At 43.2% G+C, this 20,571-nt stretch overlaps 1 protein-coding gene across 4 annotated transcripts in view; it reads left to right on the top strand.

Moving 5' to 3' along the window:
• The window catches only part of SLC5A1 (solute carrier family 5 (sodium/glucose cotransporter), member 1), a 102,066-nt gene that overhangs the window by 34,826 nt on the left and 46,669 nt on the right, over nt 1-20,571 (top strand). For all 4 annotated transcript variants that reach the window (XM_006894816.1, XM_006894819.1, XM_006894817.1 and 1 more), the window contains exons 3-5: nt 13,252-13,356; nt 14,727-14,786; nt 16,256-16,360. In XM_006894816.1, coding sequence (XP_006894878.1) covers nt 13,252-13,356; nt 14,727-14,786; nt 16,256-16,360 — 270 coding nt within the window. The remainder of the gene's footprint in view (nt 1-13,251; nt 13,357-14,726; nt 14,787-16,255; nt 16,361-20,571) is intronic.

The raw sequence follows: 20,571 nt of genomic DNA on the forward strand, positions 1-20,571 counted from the left end.
AGTCAAATGCCTTTGCATAGTCAATGAAACACAAATACACATTCCTCATATATAAATATTCATCTGCCTCTCTGATTTGCTTAAAATATCGTCTTGAACATAGGATTATGTGATGGAAGGTAGTGAACTTTCAAATGTTTTGATTCACACTGTCAAACTGCTTTCTGGGAAGAGTGTATCAACTTACATTTCTATCAGAAATATTCTTGTGAAAGAAAGGAAGACTCTCCATGACATGGATTTTCACAGTGACTCTGCCGTATTCAACAATGGCCTTGAACACGGCAGAGGCGGTGAGGAGGGTGCAGAATATGGCAAGATTTTGATCTACTGTTCATAAGGTATCTATGAGTTGTAGTCGACCTGATTACACCTAACAACACCAGCAATAAATGGGATGCAACAATGAATGGATTTTTTTAAAAAAAAGATAAAAGTAAACTGGGGCAGAGGGGAGGTAGGGAGGAAAATGTGCAACAATAAATGAGTGGAAATCCAAGTTTTCTGTAAACTTTTGTTAAAATCACAATAAAAATTATTTAAAAAAATAGATGGGAGAACCTACTCACTTGCAAACACCAAGTGTTAGAATTAACTTTTGTATTTGTGTATTTGATGGACTAGCCCCCCACAGGGTTTCAGATTCCCTTTGTGGTCTTGTTTTTATGAACTCTGAGTTTATACAGGTCACCATACCGATGTTTTAGGGTGGTTCACAATTTTGGCATGCTCTGCTGTCTTTGTGCCAGGAGAACAAACAGGTCCATCCTTCAGAGGGTGAAACCAAGTTGCACTTTAGACACAAGGATTCTGAGGCTTCGTCTGACATACTTTGGGCATGTTGCAAGGAGGGACCCGTCCTTGGAGAGGGAAGTCATGCTTGGAAGGGTGGAGGGACAGTGCAAGAGAGGAAGGCCCTTGATGAGATGGATTGATACAGTGACTGGGGTAATGAAGGTAGGTGTGTCAGAGACAATAAGGTTGTCACAGAATAGAGCAGTGTTCAGGACTGTTGTATAGAGAGTCGCTATGAGTCGCAAACAACTTGATAGTACATAACTACAGCAAAAACAACCACTGTCCTTATGGCCCCATTATGGGTCCTGGCAGTAGAAGCTTTTTGCCTGTTTTGAGGAAATAGTGTCCCTTGATCTGTTCCTGTGAAGAGTTCAGACTCTACAGCTAGTAGGAAGAAATACAGCTCAAAAGGATTTGGCTGTCCCAGTCCCTATTGTTTTTTTATAAGGACATCTAGTGACCTTTGCTGAGACTTGCCATGGGCCAGGAAGCCCTTGTGCGGAGGGGAAGCCAGAAGACATTTACAAACGTGAGATGTGATGTGGCCCATGAGAGGGGAATAGACAGCTCATGGAGTGAGAAGCACAGTTTTCTCTAGTTGGAGGCAGCTGAGAGGTGGGACTGGTCTTTGTTTTCAGACAGGCATAGCTTGGTGAGGGGGAAATTCCGAGCAGAGGGAAATTACATGCACAGAGGTAGGAACAGGGGCACAGAGCATGTCTGTGGTGCACGTCCAGTCTCAGGAGTGTGAGTCAATGTGCCTCAAAGCCAGAGCTTTACAAACCTATTGCCATTAGTGATTCTGGCCCATGGTGACACAAGATGTTATTAAAAAAGAACTGTCTCATGGGCTTTTGTGGCTGTAGTTAATTATTTAGTTGATTATTCACAGTGCACCAAGCCTTTCCCCTGCACCCTTGATGGATGGGTTTGAACTGCCAACATTTTGGTTAGAAGTTGGGTGCAAACCGAAGGACCTTCAGCTAGAACTGTGGTTGTTAGATGCTGTCAAGTTGACTGCACCTTATAGTGACTGATGAACCTCTGAATGGTGGATCTGAACCTTGCCCTACCCTGTGCCATCCCCATCATCTCCAATATGCTCCAGCCCCTTGTTACAGTCACTTTGTCAATCCATCTCATTGAGGGTCTTGAAAAGATGTGGAAGAGCTTGTGGGGTTGGAGAAGAGCCTTGAGTGTCCATAATTCCTCTTCTGGATTCCGTGCTAGGATGGAGTTACTCTTCAGTCAGTCTCTGTTCTCTCTGGTGGCTGAGATGGCCCCTGGGGACTCTTAACAACTCCATCAATTATTTGTGTAAGGAAGTCCTGCAAAGCCCTTGTTGGTCCCGCTAGATGTCCGTTAGGGATGTTGTCTCGATAACTTTACTGTGGAAGGAATATATTCTGCTAAGGTGTTTGCTACAGAACATTATTGCTGTTGTTGTGTACCATTGACCTACAGCTGACCTTCCAGTGAGCTTTCAGAGGCTGTTCATCACATGGGAGGAGATTGCCCATTCTTCTACAGCAGGGCAGCTGGAGGCCTCGAACCACATGCCTCCAAGATTGCAGTGCACCTTCTTGAAAGAGCTCTTCTTCCCAGAGCTCTGCTGGGAATATATTCTGGAAGACTTTATGTAACTGAGCTCACTGGTTCAGAGATTTCACCAGTGTGGATCAGTTGAAGTTTCCTTTGATCCATACGCTATATTGTGGGATACAGTTAAAGCCAATGGGCAACATGAGTGGGTGACAGCAGACTTAAAGCTTTAAAGAGCAGAGTTCTTTGGAGAGAGTGTCTGGGGTTACCTTGCCAGGCTGGTTTAGGATGGCTTATGGGAGAGAAAGGAGCTTTGGAGCTATAGTCCAGAGCCTGGTGCACTAACCCAAGCCTCTCTTTGAACCCACTAGCAGCTCTGCAGGAGAAAAATGGACAACCTCCTCCCTCGTGACTTACAGCCCTCAGCTGTGAGTAGTTTCTGACAGAACAGCAATGAGGGTTGTTGGAGGGAGAGGCTGGAGATCAATGACAAGCTTATTGCAATAGTCTTGGTCAGATAGTAACAGCCAGCAAAAGGGTGATCTAGTCTAGTACCTATGACATTGTAGAAGCAGAGTCAGGGCACTCACAATTAATTGAATGCAGTACATGTGGTGGATGGAAGGAGTCCGGGATGGAGCCGAGGTAATTGACTGGGGAGAACAGAAGAGTGGTGCTTCTTAAAAGTGTGAATGGAATTTGGGTCCAAGAAATTCTTTCCCTCTGAGGCTGCTTAAGGTCCAGTGTCTCCATCTCAGGGAATGAAAGAGAATTTTTTCTTTTAGTTCTGTGTTTTGAGTTAAAATTTACAGAGAATATTGGGGTTTTTTAAATCATCCATAAACATTTTGTTCCACAACTTTAATTAGAATACCCACAATATCTAATCATCCAATCATTCCATATTGTCTATCACCCATCTTAACGCATGTTTATTATCTATTAATTTTTCTACTCTCCACCTCCCTTTCTGATAATTATACTAGAATGATTCTCTCAATGTATAAATCTTTCCTTAGATTTTTAGAACAGTGGACTTGTACATTCTTTAGATTGTTTTTATACTGATTGTTGTTGTGTGACGTTGAATGGGAAGTAACCCGTAGCTGACTCTCCAGTGGGTTTTCAGAGGCTGTAAATCACACTGGGGGAGACTGCCTATTCTCTTCTTGCAGAGAAGCTTATGGGTTAAAACTGTATGCCTTTGCGATTGCAGCACAATTTCTTACCATCACCATAGCTCCCTAAAATAATGGTGTTATACAGTATCTGTCCTTTTGTGACTGATTTATTTCACTCAACATAATGTTCTCTATATTTGTCCATGTTACGTTGCTGTTGTTACGTGCCCTTTAGTCAAATACAACATACAGCAACCCTGTAAAAAAGAAACCTGAACCTTGTCCTATCCTGTGCCATCCTCACCATCTCTGATACACGTGAGCCTTTGCTGCAGGCACCGTATCAATCCATCTCGTTGAAGGTCTTCTCTTTCACTGACCTTCCACTTTTCCAAGCATGATGTCCTTTTCCAAGGAATAGCCTCTCTTAATGTACTACTTGAACATACCATAGATTACAAGAGAACAAACAGGTTTATCCTGGAGAGAGTGAAACCAAGCTACTCCTTAGAGGAAAGGATTTTGAAGTTCTGTCTTGTGTACTTTGAGCATATGAACAGGAGTGACCAGTCCCTGGAGAGGGATATTATGTTTGGAAAGGTAGAGGGACAGCACAGAAGAAGATGAGCCCAGATGAGCTGGATTGACACAATAACTGGGACAATGGGAATAGGCGTGTCAATAGTAATACTGGCTCAGGATAGAGCAGAATTCAGAGCTATTGTACTTAGGGTTACTATGAATTGCTGGCGACTTGATGACACATAATGACATCAACAACAATGTAATGCTTCTTTATTTATATTGTGGTGTGATTTGAATGAAAATGTTAAAAGCGATTGGTTTTCCATTCAACTATTCATACGCATTTTGTTTTATGGAAATTAACTACAATATGCATAATCTAACCACTCTCTCTCCACTTCCTTCCTGTGACTTGTGCATCTGTTAATCCAACACTTCCTTTAATGTCTTCTGAGCTTTGTCTCTGGGATAAAATGCTGGCCTTTAATCTTCTCTAGTTGCTTAAGTTGTGAGTGCCTCTCTGGTATTAGTGTTCATTTTATAGCGTCTCTCTATTGCTTGTTGGGTAAGGGGGTGAGTTTTGTTTGAGGTTAGAAGGAGGACCAAGGGATTTTTTTTTTAGGGATTCCATTAGTCTTTTTTGGGTCAGGAAGCTTGACCAGTTTTAGGCTTCTGAGCCTTGTTTCGTGATTTCTCTTACTCCATCCAAGACATTCTATAATGATCACTTTTACAGTGGCCAGCTAGGCACAATCTAATTCTTCTGGTCTCAGAGTCATGGAGTTTGAGGTTCATAGGGTCCATTAGCCCTTTGAATGACTGATTTCTGTACATCTTTGCTTTGCTTTGCTCCACACAGGGAAAGACCAATAGTTGCACTTTCAGTGGCTACTCTCAAGCTACTCACCAAAGTAGAATGCAGAACATTGTCTTTCTGGGCTTCACTGTGCTGGTTGACCTTGCTGTTTCCTCAGACTGTGGTCCTGAGGCTCTGGGATAAGGAACCATTCCATGAAAGGACTTATTGAACTTAAGATTAATTTAATGTAGTTAATCATTATTAGTAATTATGCCCATAATAGCATAGCATTAGGCTTAATAAATGATCGAATGAGAGGTGATAGTTGAAAAGGTAGACTCAGCGGCTCCATGTAGAAAGTAAAGTAGGCTGTAATGACTGCAATGGTAAACTTTTTTGCTGTCTATGTTTTTCTATAGTAAAATAAAACAGTGATTTTCAGCTCCAACAAGATTTGAAGAAAAAGGGGTAGATGCTTCTAGGCCTGCTCGGTCCCTCATCCTCATCTTAACCATCAGTGTTCACTCAATCGATGAAGTCTAAAACATGAAGATTTTCCTTGATTCATCTCTCTCCCTCATTGTAGGGACAGTGGTGGTTCAGTGGTGGAATTCTTGCCTTCTTTGCAGCCAACAGGATCTCTGGCGGCCAAGTGACAAGAAGCTGCCCTGCAATCCCGAAAACACATGGTTCGAAGCTACCCACCACTCCATGGGAGAAGGATGGGCAATCTCCTCCCGTATGATTAATGGCCTCTGAAAACCCACCAGAGGGTCAGCTATGGGTCGATTCTGCCTCTATGGTACATAACAACAAAATGCAGCCAACACTCCTCATCCACAGCCACTACCTATCTGTTCGTGGTGCTTTGAATGCTCCAACAATGTTGAACAATTATGCCAGTGGAGCTCCCAAACTAAGATGGGCTAAGGAGGGAGAGACTTGTGGACTGCTTTGGAAAACAAGCCACAAAAAGTTGTGTAAATCACAGTAGTTCAATTCCTAACCAATCATCAAAAGAGGGTAGGACTCAGCAGCATGTTGTCCCATTGTGCGTGGGGGTCACCATGAGTCAAGGACTGTCTTGATGGCAACTAACAACAACTACAAACAGCTTATCTTCATCAAGGCTTGCCAATTTTATCACTAAAACAAACTCCCGGCTCTACATTTTTCTCAGTTTCTCCCTCTTGTACCCTAGTCTACACAGTCTACACTGTTTTCAACTAGTATTCTCTTTCCTAAAACTAGAGTAATAGATTCCCACCTTAGAGTGAATTTGGCCATGCCCCTCCTCCCATGGACTACCAAGAGAACAAAACCAATTTTTTTAGAGTTATAATTAAATCTTTATTTAAGTCTCATCTGCCAAATTAACTAAGCATTTTTCACCAACACAGTGAGCAGATAATTTCACAGGCTTCACAGCTTTTTGTGTAGGTGTTGCTTTTGTGGAAACCTTACGAGCAGCCATTGCTGTCTTTTGAGGTGCTTGTTTAGCCTTTCTTGTTTCCTTGGTGCCCTGAGAGCCTGTCCTTGCTCAGCCTTTCTAACTTCAGGCTTTTGGTTCCTCTCAGCTTTTATCAGCAAGAGATGCACCAGTGAGGGCGCTCTGGAATTTAACTGCATGGTGGGTTCTTTTCTAATGAATTTCTTCCCATTTGCCCTTTCTGTGCTTTCTTCTGTAGAGGGCAGTCCAATTTATCTGCCATGGGTTCCTTTTGAAAAGGATTGCCGACTCTACTTTGCATTAAGAAGCTGGAACACCTTCCTGTTGGTCCTGGTGTAGTGCCTCCCGTGCCTGGAGTATATTCTGTACCTGCTGAAAACAGCACAGTTCCACCTTCGAAGCTGCAATGTCATGGGAACAGGGAAGATGGTGAAGAGAGGATTATGGGAAAAACAAGTATGTTTTGAGGAAAATGAAACCAGGATGCTTCTTAGAGACAAGGATGCTGAAGTTTCATCTCACATACTTTGGACATGTTGTTAGTCCAAAAAGTCCTTGGAAAAGGACATCATGTTTGGAAAGGTGGAGGTTCAGCATAAGACAGAAAGAGACTCAGAGAGGTGAATTCACACAGTGACTGTAACAATGGGCCCCAGTATATCAATGATGGTGAGGATGGCACAGGTAGGATGAGGTTCAGATCGATTGTTCATAAGGTTTCCATGAGTTTTAATCGAGTCAATGGCACCTAAAATCAACAACCTCCTCTGCTTAAAACCCTCAGTGGTGTCCCATCACACTCAGACTAAAATCCACATGTTCTGTCTTGATTTATTAGCACTGCAACGATCTAAGTCCATCAGAGTCCCAACTCCTTCTCATGTCATCCTTCATTTTGCGCATCTCGCTCTCTCTTGCCACCCTGGCCTTATTTCTGCTTCTCCAACATGCAGAATCTGTGTTATAAACAACTACCTGAAATCCCATGTGAGCCAGCTATTCCACTGCCTGGAGTATATCCCGAAGGAATGAGAACTGAGACACAAACAGAGACTTGTACACTAATGCTCATACCAGTGTTATTCTCCAACACAAGAATATGGAAACAGCCCAAATGCCCAACCTCTAATGGAATGAATTAAGATATGGTGCATTCATATGACTCATAGCGACTCATAGCGACCCTATGTACAACAACCCTAAACTCCGCTCTGTCCTGTGCCAATTGCACTGTTTCTGATACTCCCATCCCAATTATCCCAGTCACTGAATCAATCCACCTCATAGAGGGCCTTCCTCTCTTGTGCTGTCCCTCCACCCTCCCAAGCATGATGTCCCTCTCCAAGGACCGGTCTCTCCTCACAACATGTCCAAAGTATGTTAGACGGAGCCTCAGAATCCTTGCCTCCAAGGAGCCACCCGGTTTAACCCTTTCCAGGACAAATCTGTTTGTTTTCCTAGCAGTCCATGGTATTCTCAATACTCTTCTCCAGCACCACAGCTCAAAGGCATCAATTCTCCTTCTATCCTCCTTGGTCATTGTCCAACTTTCTGATGCATAACAAGTGATTGCGAAGACCATGGCCTGTATCAGACGCACCTTAGTCTCCAGAGAGACACCACTGCTCTTCAGCACTTTGGAGAGGTCCCTAACAGCAGACTTTCCCATGGCAATGCGCCTTTTAATTTCCTGGCTGCTGGTGCCAAGGAGCCAAGCAAACTAAAGCTGTGTACAATCTCAATCTCTTCACCATCCATCCTGATGCTGCCAGTTGGTCCAGTGGTGAGAATCTTTGTCTTTTTGACATTGAGCCTCAATCCATATTGTAGGATGCAGTCCTTGACCCTCTGCAGCAAGCGCTTCAGGTCCTCTTCAGTTTCAGCAAGCAGGGTTGTGTCATCCGCATAATGCTGATTGTTGATAAATCGTCCACCAATCTTGAGCCCAGCCTCCCGGATAATCTATTCTGCATATAGGTTGCACATGGGTCGCTATGAGTCGCAAGCGACTCGACGGCACATAACAACAACAACAACAACAACAACAACATTCATGCGATGGAATACTACACAGCATGCAGGAGCAATGATTTTGTAAATTACTACCTAACTTGGGAGGAACCAGAGAGCATTATGGTGAGATAACTCAGTCTCATAAGGACAAATACTGTATAAGATCATTATTGTAGAATGTGTATGAGGATCCAAGGTGGGGAGGGGGGAAGCAGAGGGGTGAGGATGGGCAGGGTGTGGTGTGGTGGTGGCTTAATCATAGGGCTGCATAATTTGATGAGTGGAAGGATGGGTGAGTAAAGGATAGGGGAAAGACCCAGTGCAAATGACCTTTGTAAGTAAACCATCGTAAAAGAAAACTTTAAATATATATTAAAAAAGTAACAACTACCTGCCAGAGTGGGTGTGCAAGAAGGAAGAACACTTGCAAACAGCTGTAGAAAATGTTTGGTTTGCTCTGTAACAGACACTCCGAATCCTCTAACGAAAAGGTTGAGTGTTGCTAGGGGATCACAGTTAACTTGATGGCACCGTCCAACAACAGAAAAATGATTCCACTTTTCTTTTTTTTTGATTGTGGCTGTTGTTTTGTACCATCGAATTGGATCCGACCGATACAGGAGGAGATTGCCCCTCCTCCAGCGGAACATCTGGTGGATTTGACCCACATGACTTTGGGGTTGCAATGCAGCTTCTTGCTACTAGGCCACCAGAGTTCCAATGCTTCAACTTTTGAAAGTATGAGAGACCACCAAGTGGCATCGAGATTTCTAATGAAACGTTACAGTATAGTTTGGATTTAGTATCTTGGCCTAGATTTAAACAAAGCTTTGTGCCAGGTCTGCCAAAGCTGCTCTGGCTAGCTTGGTCGCCTGTGAAAGTTTATTTTCTGGGGAGACATTCTTTATATGTATTTATTTAATTTTATACTGCTTTACTTACGAAGTTTGTATACGTTGTTTTTCACACTGGATCTTTCCCATTTCCTTTACCCACCCGTCCCTCCACCCATCAGATTGTGTGACCCTATGATTAAGCCCCCGCTCCCCACCCTCCTGCCCATCCTCACCCCTCTGCTCCTCCTCATTCTACAGTAATGGCCTGAAACAGTATTTACCTTTATGAGACTGAGTTAGCTCACTTAGCATAATGCTCTCCAGTCCCTCCCAGGTTAAGCAGTAATTTACAAAATCATTGCTCCTGCGTGCTGTGTAGTAGTCTATCATATGAATGTACCATAATTTTTCAATCCATTCCATTGTGGTTGGACATTTTGGCTTTTTCCATGTTCTTGAGTTGAACATTGGTGTACAAGTCTCCATTTGTGCCTCAGTTCTAATTTTCTCAGGATATATTACAAGCAGTGGAATAGCTGGGTCATATGGAATTATTATGTTCAGCTTTCTGAGGAAACACCAAACTGCCTTCCAGAGAGGTTGTACCATTTTAAAATCCCACCAACAATGTGTTCTTCTCTCTCCGTATCCTCTCCAACATTTATTACCTGCTGTCCTGCTAAACTTTGCCATTGCCAATGGGGTAAGATGATATCTCATTGTGGCTTTGATTTGCATCTCTCTTATTGGTAGACATTCTTAGCATTGTCTTTAAAATCATATCTACGTTGAAAGCATTTCTATTTTTATGTGGTAAGCAGCTATGCTGCCAACACAAAGGCATGCAGTTCGAATCAGCTGCATGCACCTTGGAGAGAGATGAACAATCACCTCCTGTGTGATTTACAGCCTCTGAAAACCCACTGGATAATATAATTTATCAATTGGTTCTGACTTGGCAGTACATAACAACAACAATTTAAAAGGGAATATTTTCTTATCTGTATTGCGCAATACAGGATGTGAGGGTTTGGCAAATGTTTTGATGATTGATATAAAATTTTACATTGTAAGAAGATTAAGATCTTATGCTGGTGACATCTTATGCAGCTCATCTCCAATTGAAAGCACCATGATAGATGGAGAAGATATTGAAGTTGTTAATAGTTACAGCTTGCTCTGTTCTACAAGCAATACAGTCAGGAAGTAAAAAGATTAATTGCACTGGGAAAATCTGTGGTCAGGGACCTCTCCAGAGGACTGAGAAGCTACAATGTCAGTCTAGAGACTGAAGTGTGCCTGATTCATGTCTTTTCAATTACTTGTATGCATCAGAGAGCTGGACATTGATTAAGTATGAAAGAAGAAGAATTGATGCCTTTGATGTGGTGCTGGAGAAGAGTCTTGAACATACCATCGACGGCCAAGAAAACAATCAAGTCTGTCTTGGAAAGGTGAAACCAGATTTCTTCTTGGAGGCAAGGATTTTGAAGCTCCGTCATACATACCTTGGGCATGTAGCCAGGAGGGACAGGTCTTTGGAGGAGGACATCATGCTTGGAAGGGTGGAGGGACAGTGCAGAAAAGGAAGATCCCAGATGTGATGTATTGAACAGTAACTGGGGCAATGGGAGTATGTGTGTCTGAGTCAGAGAGACAGGCTCAGGATAGGACAGGCTTCAGAGCTATTGTACATAGGGTTTCTATGAGCCTCAGGCAACTTGACTGCACATAACAAAAACAATAACAACTTATGGTCTAGTGTTAAGAAGCTGTGCTGCAATCTCAAAGGCATGTGGTTCTAATTCCCCAGATACTCTGGGGGAGAAGAAAGAACAATTTCCTCTCCAGTGATTACCTGTTTCTGAAAACTTACTTGAGAGCTATTTGTCATTTCTGACTCAAAAGCAAACAATAACACTTACAAATGAAAGTTTTCTCTTGTCTCCCTCCCCTTAAAAAAAAAAAAAGCAGACACTTTCTGACACAAGATCTTCACTTTTCTGGGGTGCTTTCTCTCTTATCAATTCAGGGTTGTTTTTTAAAATTAAGCTCTAGGTCACCTCCACAATGGGATCTTCTCTTTAGTGGGAACAAAAGGACTCACCCTATTACACCCTCTGTTTTATTCTCCTCACAGATGATCAGATTTTTCTTTTCTTCCTCCATTTTTTGTCTGTCTGTTTATTTATATTTGTCAGAATGCAAAGCTCTTTGAGAATAGAGATTTTTATTTATGTTATTCATAGCAGAATCCTCAATGTTTTTGTCATGTACTGTTATGTACTGTGGAATTGGAAGTGACCCATAGCTGACCATCCAGTGGGTTTTCAGGGGCAATAAATTGAATGGGAGGAGACTGCGCTTCCTCAGAGCAACTGGTAGATTCGAACTATGGGCCTTTGGGTTGGCAGTGCAGCTCCTTCCCCCTAGACCACCAGAGCTCTCCAGTGTCTGGAACTGTGCTGTTGAATACAGTTTCTCAATTAAGCTTCTGTTTGTTGTTGTTGTTGTTGTTGTTATTAAGTGCCATTGAGTTGTCTGGTACTCATAGCGACCCTATGTACAAAAGCTCTAAACCCTGCTCTATCCTTTGCCAATCTTATTGTCTCTAACATACCTACCCCCATTTCCCCAGTCACTAAATCAATCCATCTCATTGAGGATCTCCCTCTCCTGTGCTGTCTGTCTCTCCACCCTCCCAAGCATGATGTCCCTCTCCAAGGACTGGTCCCTCCTTGCAACATGTCCAAAGTATGTCAGATGAACCTTCAGAATCCTTGCCTTCAAGCATCAGCCCAGTTTCACCCTCTCCAGGACGAACCTGTTCGTTCTCTTAACGGTCCATGGTCTATTCAATACTCTTCTCCAATACCACAGCTCAAAGGTATCAATTCTCCTTCTATCATCCCTAGTCATTGTCCAGCTCTCTGGTGCATAGCGAGTGATTGCAAAGACCGTGTCCTGTATCAGGCGCACCTTAGTCTCCAGACTGATATCAAAGCTTCTGTGTACAAAGTTAATATTTGTTGATGAAATCGGTGAGAGTACTTATGCCACTTTCTCATATTATCCTTGAGAACTTCCTCTCTCTGAGTGGGCCTCCCGGCATCGTCCTCACTTCCGACTTAGTGCTTGACATTAAGCACCTGCTGTCTCCAAGGCTGTAAATCTTTACAAAAGGAGATGACTCCATCTATTACCAATTTTTTTAAATAAAATTTTTTATTTTAGTTGTGATTTTAATGGAAGTATACAGAAAAGTTAGATTTTCAGTCATTCATATTAGCACTTTTTCTTTCATTGTGGTGAATAGAGATATAATAAATCATGTGCTTTTCCAATATATTTTTTAACTATGTAATTTGTGACGTTAGTTATGCTAGTCATGCTGTTCACCCATTCCCATTACCTGTGTCCAACTTTCCCATCACCTTTAACAGAAGCCTAGAGGTTTCATTTCAAATAATTCCTTTTGACAAAATTCTGCACAACTGTTAAGACCCAGCATCAGGGGCAAAGCCAGTTACCGGAGTCTGTGAAGGTAGATTGAGTGGGAAAAGACCCATAGCTGACTCTCCAGTGGGTTTTCAGAGGCAAGTAATTGCACAGGAGGAGATTTCACATCCTTCTTCTGTGGAGCATCTCGTGGATTTGAACTGTGTGCCTTTGGGATTGCAGGACAGCTTCTTGCCACAATGAGGGTAGGTGTGTCGGAGTCAGTGAGACTGGCTCAAGACAGAGCAGGCTTCAGAGCTCTTGTGCATAGGGTCACTATGAGTCACAGTTGACTTCATGGCACATAACAACAACAAAAACAACAACATGAAGGTAGATGGTACGACTCTGTCCCTGAGTCAACCATGACTTCCAGAGGAGGCTTCCAACGTCCTCCATCACGTCTTCACATTGGACTGGACACATAGCAGGTTTACAAAGAGCTCCTAGATGGTCTGATTCAGAGAAATAACTCATGACCCCTTTACACTCCCCATCTTTGCTTTCTGAATCAGTGAACCTGACAAACTCCAGCAAGGTCAAGTTTCCAACTCTTTTTCCTTTTCCTTGACCTTCTCTCAGCTGCCACATCGCTTCTCCTCTCCAGCCCACCTTGTGTGTCCTCCTCAAGCCCAGAGCTCTAACGTCATTCTCTCTTTGTGTTTCTAGATTGGGGCCTCTCTCTTCGCTAGCAACATCGGCAGTGGCCACTTTGTGGGACTGGCGGGGACGGGAGCAGCTTCAGGCATCGCTATGGGAGGCTTTGAATGGAACGTGAGTAACACCAGAGCCACTGCGCTCTGGAGACGGAAGAACTGCCACCCAGATTGTGAGACCCTTTGGGACCACTCGAGGGTACAGACGGAAGATGTGCACAATTTCAGGAACCCTGGCTTCCTGTTGGGCTAAAATGAGAAAATATCTGATCTAGGTGAACATTAGAGAAAAATGGTATTGGGAGTGAGTTGATGATAACAATTTCTTTGTTCTCTTTCCTTGTTGTTGTTGACTGCTATCAAGTCAAGCACAACTCATAGCAACCCTATGAACAAAAGACTTGAAGTCTTTCTATAACTATCATTGTTTCTCAAAGTTCATAGAGTTTCCAGTGGCATGTTGTTTAGGAAGTGGATGCCACTCCCACTTCCAAACCTGTCTTGAACTGGCAAACATTGTCCACCAGGGGTAACCGTTATGGCATTTGACAATGGCAGGAGGTTCAGCATCACAGCAAACCCAGATTAAAAACCCAGATTGTTCTCTTTCCTACTGGCGTTAAAAAGCCAAGTGTCTCACTGCTCATCCAGCCACATTAGAGGTTTGAAAATATTTCCCTTCATTTATAAGGGACTCTAGTAACGCAAATAGTTAGACTCTCAGCTGATAGCCAGAAAAATCAATTGTTTGAACCCACCAGCAGCTCTTTGGGAGAAAAAACACTTACTGATCTGCTCATATAAAGATTGTTGTTATTATCATGTGTTAAGTACAACTTACAGCGACCCTCTGAACAACAGATCTGACTGCTGTCCTATCCTGTGCCATCCTCATCATATCTGACACACTTGAGCCCATTGCTGCAGTCGTGATGTCAATCCGTCTGGCTCAGCATCTTCCACTTTGACTGACCCTCCCTGACTTCTCTTTCCAAGGGACATCCTCTCCTAAGCTTACGCCTGAAGTGTGTGAGACAAAGCATCACCATCTGTACCTCTAACAAGTCCTCTGGAAATCTTATGGGACAGTTCTACACTGTCATGCAAGGGTGACTTGGAATCAACTTGATGGCACACAATAGAATAAAAACACTCTGTTATTTTCATTCAATGGGCTTTTACAAGGAGGAGGCAGAGAACTCCATGCTGTCTGTAAGGTCTTGTGTCCTGACTGGCAATGGTCAGACTTCTGGGCACTTCTCTGTTGAGGGTCTTGGTCTCGTGGGCCAAATAGCTGAGCCCTTCTCTAGTCTCTGATGACATATAGGGAGTTGTCCTTAGATTTGGAAAGACGGATAACAAAAATGTTCTGAGCAGCTTAGGGAGTGGTTTTAGGGGTGGGGATAGGTAACGGGTGACTCATGGTAGCAAGGAAGGGTGGAGGCGAAGGGTCTTCCTGGTGTGACTCCACCTGTCTTTTGGTTACAGGCACTGATTTTGGTGGTGGTGCTGGGCTGGGTGTTTGTGCCCATATACATCAAGGCTGGGGTAAGTAGTTGCTCTGTTAGTCCTTTTCCTGCTGGCCAATACACTATGTGGGTTTGGTCTTGCTGGAAGGATAATTGGCAGAAAGCTCATGCCTGGACTTTTGGCTCATAAGATGTGAAGTTCCTACCTCTCCATGAGTACATTAGACAGGTCCACTCGGCCTGTTAGTGACTGATCTTTCAGTTGAGGCTCATGGCTCGTCCTTCTAGGAAACCCCTGAGTAATCACTCTCTCTCTCTCCAGAGTATACTCTGAACCATCGCGTCCCCTCACTCGTGGTGTGTCTGCCATGCACTTATCTTTTTTTTTTCTATAATTATATTTTATTAATTTTCATAAACATTTACAGAGATTTTGGGCTTCCACTCATTCATTGTTGCACTATTCTCTCTACCCTCCTCCCAGGGTGTTCTTGTCCAAATGCCACAGTGCTTGTCAAAGCCAGTTCTGATTAATCTTCTTTGTCAGTGTGTCCTTTGCCATTCCCTATCACTCCTCCCTGAGAGAGACTTCACCCTGAGTCATAAGGAAAAGGGGACGGCGTATTCTCTTAGCTACTTCCTGCTGAAAAGGGACGCTGTGGGTTTCAGGGTGAAGATCTTCTCTCACTACTCTAACATGCACTTATCTTTGATGTACTGCTGTCTGATTGATTTGCCCCTCTGTTGATACACACAAGCCATCCTGTTTTGCTAATTCCTCCCCTGGTGCCCAACAACTGTGTGCCTGCTTGGTCTCCTGGTCAACGCTCCCTTTTGACATAGGACAGCTTCTGTCTTGGGCGTTCCATGAGATGAAGAAAGCACCTGCTAGGTGCAAGCCTATGTGCTAGATAAGAAAAACGATAAACAAGAAGCACAGGGCTGGCCCTGCATCTTCAAGACACTCCCAGACTACTGGTGACAGCTGTCTGATCTGGGAAGCAGTGGGCATGGGGTTGATGGAGCAAGATAGAGAGTGTGGGTGAGATTTGCAGACAGGAAGAGAGAGGACAGTTGAGCAGGTTTGTGCCCTAAACTTTGATTCCATCTTCCTATAGTGAGTAGGGCATGTACATCCAGCCTGGTAGCATATACAGTGCCCTGGAAAGATGCCACCTCTCTTGGCTGATGTGGTCTTGTTTGCAGCTGGTGTATTTGCCATGTGTATTTTGGAATGTGGATTTGCCATTTTCTCCTCATTCAGGATGAGGATACACCGTCTTTTTATTGCTGCCCATGCATTCATGTGGTTATTGGGCACCTCTACGGGCTGAGATGATACAGCTTATTGGCCATGCAGGGCGTGTGGGACTGAGATAAGCCAAAGGCTGGAGGACTGGAGCCATCGGGCAACGTCAGTGGCTTCCTGGTCAATGAGGGCTATGAGTGTCGGCCACACTAGGTTGTGTGGCTATGGCACTGAGTGGATGCTATGGCCCTGCTTGCTGTGGGCCCCTCTGGCAGTGACAATTCTTGCATCCCGTGCAGGTGGTGACAATGCCCGAGTACCTACGGAAGCGGTTTGGAGGCAAGCGGATCCAGATCTACCTCTCCATCCTGTCCTTGCTCCTCTACATCTTCACCAAGATCTCGGTGAGTTGGCCCAGCCCTGGCTGCCTCAGAATCTGTGGGGTCTCAATTCCCAGCACAGCCCACCAGCACAGCCCACTGAGACACAGCCCTTTTGGTGTCCATAGCCCAATGCCTTAGGCCTTCTGCTCCTAGGGCAAAGGTGATTCCGCACATCAAGGAGCCAACACACAGCACTCCTCTTCCACAAGGTGCAGCTGACAACATGGATGGATTCATAAGGCACAGTGAGAGCTGTCCTCAGTAGAAGATTAAAAAGCGCTTAGCGGTGCCAAAGGGCTGACTCCAGCATCAGAGGTAGTCATGGACCTTGTGCCCCTCAGCGTTGGATCTGATGGCATTTGTCATGTCTGTTGTGCTTAAGCATGAGAACTCCGTGCCAACTGTTGAAGGGCCCACCTTCAGAGATTGTCTGGTGGAGCCCCACTCTCTTGTTTTGGGAATGGGAAACAGAATTCCTGCGAACAGATGGCACTCGCTCAGAATCCCAACTTAGAGGTGCTACTTAGACCTGGTCCTGGCTCACTGTCTTTTTCATGGCACAGAGCACCTTGGGTTCACTAGCAATCAGCTCCCTGGATCTTTAGTCCTGAGCTCTCTTAGAGACTTTTCTTAGCTTTGAACTCATTCACTGTTGTTAGACACCATTGAGTTGGCTTTAACTAACCTGATGTACAAAAAGGCAAAACATTGCCCAGTACCACACTATCTTCATGATCACTGCTTTGTTCTAATCTACCACTGTGGCTGCTGTATATTTTGCATATATTCCATTCAATCTAGGGGACAGTGTTCTGTTGTGATCACTGGCTGACTTTTGGGAGATCATGAGGCCCTTCATCCTAGTGTCTCATACATTTGAAAGGAACCATTTGTTCTCAGTCTGGAAGTGCCACCAAAACCTGTGTCTTGTGGGCACCCACCCCTGCTGGTGTTAGAAATACTGGTAGCATAGCTCCCAGGGGCACAGCAATGTACAAGCCACCACAGTTTGATAAACTAACCTTTACTGCTGCCTTGACCATTTAACCTGCCCTTTCTACCAGCCTGCAGCTAAAGACTCCAGTTTGCAGAGCTGGCTCTCTCAGGGGTTGGCTGGTTATTAGGATGCATTTTAGAGATGGACAGAGCTCTTGGATAACCTACTGAAACAAGTCTCTTTAACTTCACTGTTCTTTTCTTGAAAATATACAAGATCCATTCCCCTTGGCAGACAAAACCAAATCAATCCAAAACAGCCCCAAAAATTCCTGCAAACCACTGAAATTATGAGACATTTCTCTAATAGCCCAAAAGACAATTGAAGTAAAATGTTTCGCTAGTAGATATTTTTGTAAAAAGTTTATTTTATACTGGTTTATTTACGAAGTCTGTGTACATTGTTTTTCACACCAGATATTTCCCATTGCATTTATCCCCCCACCCATCAAATTGTGTGACCCCATGATTAAACACCCTCCCCCACCCCGCCTTTCTGCTTCACCCTATTCCCCTTGGATCCTCATACCCGTTCTACAATAATGGTTTTATACAGCATTTTCCTTAGGGGACTGAGTTAGTTCACTTTTGCTAGTAGATTTTGTTTCTGTTTTTCTGTCTCCAAGGTGATTGTCCTTTTGATAAAGGTAAAGCAAAGGTGAAAAAGGAAAGGAGAGAAAAGAAAATGTGATTAATAAGGAGTTCAAGAAAGAAAGTAGGACCTTGGTATGAAAATGACCTGGGGAAACTATTGGAGAAGCATAGGCTGCGGAGGAACTCTTAGCTGTTGGTCCACCACACTGCTCATCAGCAGATGACCGGGGCATATGGTCTTAGCGCTGCTCATGGCTAGGATGGAAACAGGGATTCCTTGTTGCTCACATACTTGTGATGGTGAATGTTGAGTGAATTTATTCTGAAGATATAAAATGTGAGAATATAATGTGCGATGGACAACAGATATTTTATCTGTCTATCTATCTATCTATCTATCTATCTATCTATCTATCTATCTATCTATCATCTATTATATATCTATCATCTATTATCTATCATCTATCTATCTATCTATCTATCTATCTATATCTATCTATCATCTAATCTGTATCATCTATCTCTGTCGCTATCTTGATCTCTATCATCTCTATCTATCTAAGCAGGAGTGGCATCAAGTCCCTAAACAACATGCCTCTGAAAATTCTATGAACTTTGAGAAACAATGATAGTTATAGAAAGGCTTCAGGTCTTTTGTTCATAGGGTTGCTATGAGTCATGCTCGACTCGACGACAATTTATAACAACAAATATATGATGAGGATGATGAACATTGTGCATTGAGGATACCCAATGCTCCTGGCTGACAAGCTCTCTGGATTGTGGTAGATTAGAGAGTGAAGTGAGGTCACAGAGAGAGATATAGTAATTATAATGCCTCACTGCTCTCTCTGAAGGGTCGTGTCGTTGACTACGGCCAGCATTCCTGCCTTTTCTTGTCCTCTCCAGCCAACAGTTTGCTATTTGCTGCTGTTGCTAAGTGCCTTTGAAGATGCTTTTAGTTGAGATGGGACCAGTCTCGGCATCTTGCTAAGAGCTGCCCTGACTGACACCTGAATTGGGTTGATCTGAACGAAGCCTTCTACCCTAGCTGGCAGGGGGTAGGTGGTTAGAAGGGTGGGATATGAAGCCTTTTCTCTCCCTGCTCATTTAAAGTTGAGATAACACCAGTGTTAAATAGCATTTGCAATTTTTTCAATGGTGAAAAAATATCTCAAACATAAGCTGAAGGGGAATAGCACCAAAAGTGCTTGTAGATCTAATATTTATGACTCTGGTTTGATAATTTTGAACATTTTGCCATTCTTCATCTAATCCTCCCCCACCCTTTTGCAATATCTTAAATCATGTTCCAAATATAGTTTATCTGTAAATTTTCAGAATCTGTCTCGAACCTTAAAAAAACCCATAATCATTGAGCTATTGCCACTCCTAGGGGAGCTCTGGGGGCCGACTGGTAAGAAACTGTACTGTAATTCTGAAGGTATGTGGTTCAAACCCACCAGCTGCTCCCTAGGAGAATGATGGACAATCTTCTTCTGTGTGATTAACTGCCTCTGAAAACCCATTGGAGGGTCAGCTCTGGGTCAGTTGGTTCTGACTCTACGGCAAGCAACAAAAACAATGAAATTTATAGTAAGTTCTTGATTGTGAGTAATACCTGATCTGTACCCACATTTTCTTGCTTATCTAAGCAAGCAAAAAAATCTTGTTGCAATGGGTTTTTAAAAATCAGGATCCAGGTGAGCTCTGGTGGCCTAGTGGAAGGAAACTGCACTGCAATCCCAGAGGTGGGTGGTTCAAATCCACCAGATGCTCTGCTGAAGAAGGAGGAACAATCGCCTCCTGTACCAGTCAGATCCAATTTGACGGTACACACACACACAAAGAATAAATAAATAAAAATGATCTTTAAAAAAATCAGGATCCAAATGTGATATACCTACCACATTTGGTTGTTTTTTTCTTTAAAGGACACACATTGTCTAAATCTTCAGCCTGTCCCAATGATACTTATCTTTCATTCTGCACCTATGTACATATTTGATTTTGATTGAGTTGTTTGTCTTTTTTAAGATTTAGTGGTAAGTTGTATATACTCTGGAAACGAAATGTTTATTAGGGAGTTGACTTGCAAGTATTTTCTCCTATTCTCGTATTTTTGCACATTCTTGATAGTGTTCTTTGATGTATAAATGTTTTCCATTGCTTTTCGAATAATCTCTTTTTCCTTTAATGCTGGTGCATTGGATATTACTTCTAAGCATCTACTGCCAAATCTAAGGTCCTTGAGACTTAGGTTTTCTTTTAAGAGTTTTATAGTTTTATCTCATATAGTTTAGTCTTACAGTTTTCTAGCTCTCAAGTTAGCTTTTTAATATGTTTGAGGCGCTATTTTTATGTACCGTCGAGTTGGAACTGTCTCATAGCTGACCCGCAGGGGGTTTTCAAAGGCAGTAAATTGCATAGGAGGAGATTGCTCATCTGTTTCCCGCAGAAGATTTGAAGTTGACAGCATATTTGAAGTTTTTGAGTTGGCAGCACAATTACTTACCACTAAGCTACCAGAGCTCCCTATGTTTGAGATGGGGGTCTAAATTCATTCTTCTGCATAGGAACCCTCAATTGCTCTAGCAATTTGTGGTGAAAAGCATTCTTCTTCTTTTTCTAAAAAAATTATT

This window comes from Elephantulus edwardii, unplaced genomic scaffold, assembly GCF_000299155.1.
Source record: "Elephantulus edwardii isolate Elephantulus edwardi_28Jun2011 unplaced genomic scaffold, EleEdw1.0 scaffold00151, whole genome shotgun sequence".
Classification (NCBI taxonomy): domain Eukaryota; kingdom Metazoa; phylum Chordata; class Mammalia; order Macroscelidea; family Macroscelididae; genus Elephantulus; species Elephantulus edwardii.